The 3,555-nt window shown below is 44.1% G+C and overlaps 1 protein-coding gene across 1 annotated transcript in view; it reads right to left on the reverse strand.

The window, feature by feature from the left end:
- The window catches only part of Lmod3 (leiomodin 3), a 14,839-nt gene extending 13,004 nt beyond the window's left edge, over positions 1 to 1,835 (reverse strand). Inside the window, exon 1 of the mRNA XM_052172628.1 lies at positions 1,542 to 1,835. Coding sequence (XP_052028588.1) covers positions 1,542 to 1,835 — 294 coding nt within the window. The remainder of the gene's footprint in view (positions 1 to 1,541) is intronic.
- Positions 1,836 to 3,555: the final 1,720 nt, after the last annotated feature.

The raw sequence follows: 3,555 nt of genomic DNA on the forward strand, positions 1-3,555 counted from the left end.
CTCTGCCGCGTCTGGGAAGGGAAAGGCAGTCGTTCAGATCAGTGTTCACTAGCTTCTCCTGCAACGACTACTCCACTTTGCGTCCTGCAGCTGTAATTCCCGAAGCTCGAGGAGAAGTCTGGAGCACGGTATTCTGAGCAAGAACTCAGTGCTGATGACACTGGCAGGTCTGATCTGACCGTTGACAACGCGGTCCTGTCCTTAACTACCTCCTAAAACCTGTAACATCGAATGCCTCATCTGCCCCAGCAGGGGGAGCCAATCATCAAGCTGTTCATTGCACACCAGAGAAAGAAACAAAAGCATCCTTCTGTCTGTAGTCCTCCTAAAACTGGTCTTTTTGTGGGATTGTCTTCGGACTCACGGACATGCAATTGTAAGAGGTCTGCAAAGGACAAGGTAAGCACTAGTCTGATCAAGCCTGAGATTTATTCCCTGCACTCCAGTTCCTGCTTCATGTTCACTGCTTCCTTCCATCACACCGATGTGACAAGATGCACCTGTGTCTAGCAGGTGCCACCCCCCACCCCCCAAGGAACCATACTTGAGAAATCTGTCTTCTTTTTCCTAAGTCATTTTTAAATGCAACATTACAATTTGCACTTTAGGGCCATTAAGACTGCTTATCAGGTAAAGGCACCTGCCACCATACCAGATACCCCCCTACACACACACACACAGGCACTCAAGCACACATGTACACACAACTAATAATGTAATTAAAATTTTAACTGTGCTTTATACATATTAGGTTTGCAAAGCTCATGCCAGGTCTAGTTTTTAAAGTCTCAAGAAAGAGCCGGGTGGTGGTGGCATACACCTGTAATCTCAGCACTCTGGGAGACAGAGGCAGGTGGATTTCTGAGTTCAAGGCCAGCCTGGTCTATAGAGTGAGTTCCAGGACAGCCAGGGTTATACAGAAAAACCCTGTCTCGGGGGAAAAAAGTGTCTCAAGAAAGTACCATCTGGAAGGCACCTTCTTAGACATCAATTCCCAGATGTCACCACTGATGCCCGATGCCCATATTTTCACTCTTGGGTTTGGTTTAGTGTGTATGGCCAGATTCCTCAGAAGTGGGGGATCTTTGACATTAAATGTACATTTAATTTCAAATGTAAATTGTATAGCATAAGCAGACTGGAGAAATGTGGGGTAGAATTTGAACCAGCTTCTCAAAAGGAGAAGCCAAAAAAAAAAAAAAAATTCAGAAGAGTTGTTTCTGAGTTAAACCATTACATTACATATCATAACTACAAACCATCAACTCCACACAGAAACCTCAGCGCCAATGTTGAAAGAGAAACCCTGACAAGAGGTTATCAACTTCTCTTTCACCTCCCCCCCCCACCTTGCAATTATACCATTTTTCCAGAAAATTACAGTCTGGGATAGAACTTAATATTATGATTTAATTTAGATGTGGCAAAATCCAAAATAGAACCACACTCTGTATGTAGTCTTGAGAAATCACAATCGCAAAACAAACCCTGCCAGCCCAATCCTGGCAGCCATTGGTGTCCCCACACAGATCCTTGGTTACCTCAGACTGCACAAAACTGACAGGAACCCGTTCGTCTTCCAACATGCGTCTAGACGCCTTCTGCAAATACATGTAATCGACGAGAGACCTATGGTCAAAGTTGCCCGTAGGAGCCTTGTCAGTTTGATCTTTTTGGATCATCCCCACAGGGAGGCGCGGGTCGGGGGCCATGACTTCCATCTCCGACTGCAGTTCCTTCAGTTCTTCAGGGGACAGGTTGGCCAAGATTTCATCTTCATCAAGCTCCTCACTAAGGGTGTCTTCTTGCTCTGAATTCCTGCTGTGCTCCGACATCATTTACTTTTTCTGTTTCTAGAACACCAGAAAAGAAGAAGTAATCCAATATGATCAGTATGCAGACACCTCAATGTCTTCTAATTAACAAATATCTTAGGCCAGCCCGCCCTTGAGAGATTTTTCTCACTCAATGGTGTTTGTGGAGCTCTGGGAGGGACTACAGCTCAGCTCATGTGGGATCTATATTAAGCAAGGTTTTCTGGGCAGAGTCAAGTCGTGGAACTACTACATGACTCCCTTTTCGGCAACTTGAGTCATCTGTACAAATCCATCTGACATTTCAGTACAGCTGCCTTGCAGGACGGCGAGCAGAGTACCCGGTCTACGGAATCTCTGCAGGAGTAAACTGCATTCTTTTCTAAAGCCCTCCCACCACAGGGCCCGTTCCACACAGCCCACACCCACGTGCTCTAGATCTCCAGGGGGAGCCTGCTGCTGCTTATTTAAACGACTCACAAAACATGAGAGTGAAAATCCAGCCAGCAAACGCAGCGTCTCCTGGAATAGAGGCGCCCCTTGAAGGTGGACGGTGAGCTGGGCTCTGCGAGTTCTCTCCAGCAGGCTCTGGAAGCCGAGCCACTGAAGGGGACAGCTCAGGTCTTGCTGTGGTATTCACCCCTGTGTAAGTGAGCCGTTCTTATCTGCATCTAGATCCTATGACCTGACAGATGGGGATAACAAGGCCCTGAATTTCCATGCAAGAGGGAGGGGCTGAACATTTTAAACCAGTTATGTCTTCAGTGTTTATCAAAGCTACGTGAATTAAGATGGATCTGAAGAGATTTTTTTTTTAATCCTACTGCTGAAATACTGGGTGAAAAGGGATGTGAAAAGAATTTTTTTTGCAACCTGTGGGGAAAGGACACTAATTTTTTCAAATTACTAATATGTATTTATGTTGACCCAGCCACTGAACTTTTTGGGGTGTATCCCTCAAATATACTCCCACAAAGATGAAAGAACAATTGTATACATTAATTGTATACATAATTGTATACTGAAAGCTCTAAAACAGTGAGCATGGCAGGATAGTTTGAGACAATAAGTTAAATGAATTTATTTAAATAGAAATAAATTCTACTTCTGGGCCAGGTTCTGGCCCCCTTTAGTCGCAGCATTCAGGAGGCAGAGCAGGCAGATCTCCGTGAGTTCAAGGTCAGCCTGCTTTACATAGCTTGTTCCAGGACAGTCTGGGACATAGAGAGACCCTGTTTCAAATACAGTCCACCTATTGAATAGATAAATATAAAAATATCAGTGAGGTAGATTATTGAAAAATAAATAAGAAACCAAATATTTCAAGTGCTTTTAGGGAGGGGCATGGGTGTCTGAAGGACTGGGCTTGGGAAAGGCTTCACCATTATATTTTTATATATTTTATGTATTATATATATATATATATTTTTTTTTCTATATTTTTTCCAGAGATAGAGTCCTCTTGTGCAGCCCTGGCTGTCCTGGAACTCACTCTGTAGACCAGGCTGCAGAGATCTACCTGCCTCTGCCTCCCGCGTGCTGGTATTAAAGGCATATGCCACCACAGGCTAACTATTGTTAAACGCTGAGTTTTGCAACTCTTTACTCAGAAATTTAGATATTTTTGTACAAACTGGAATATAACCTGTGGAGCAAGAGAGAAAATGAGTTTTTCCGCCTTATTTCCCTGTTGAGAGCAACTGCAATGAACGCTCTGGCTTATTTCAGTCATTTCTTTAGA

The sequence above is a fragment of the Apodemus sylvaticus genome, chromosome 2, assembly GCF_947179515.1.
Source record: "Apodemus sylvaticus chromosome 2, mApoSyl1.1, whole genome shotgun sequence".
Lineage (NCBI taxonomy): Eukaryota > Metazoa > Chordata > Mammalia > Rodentia > Muridae > Apodemus > Apodemus sylvaticus.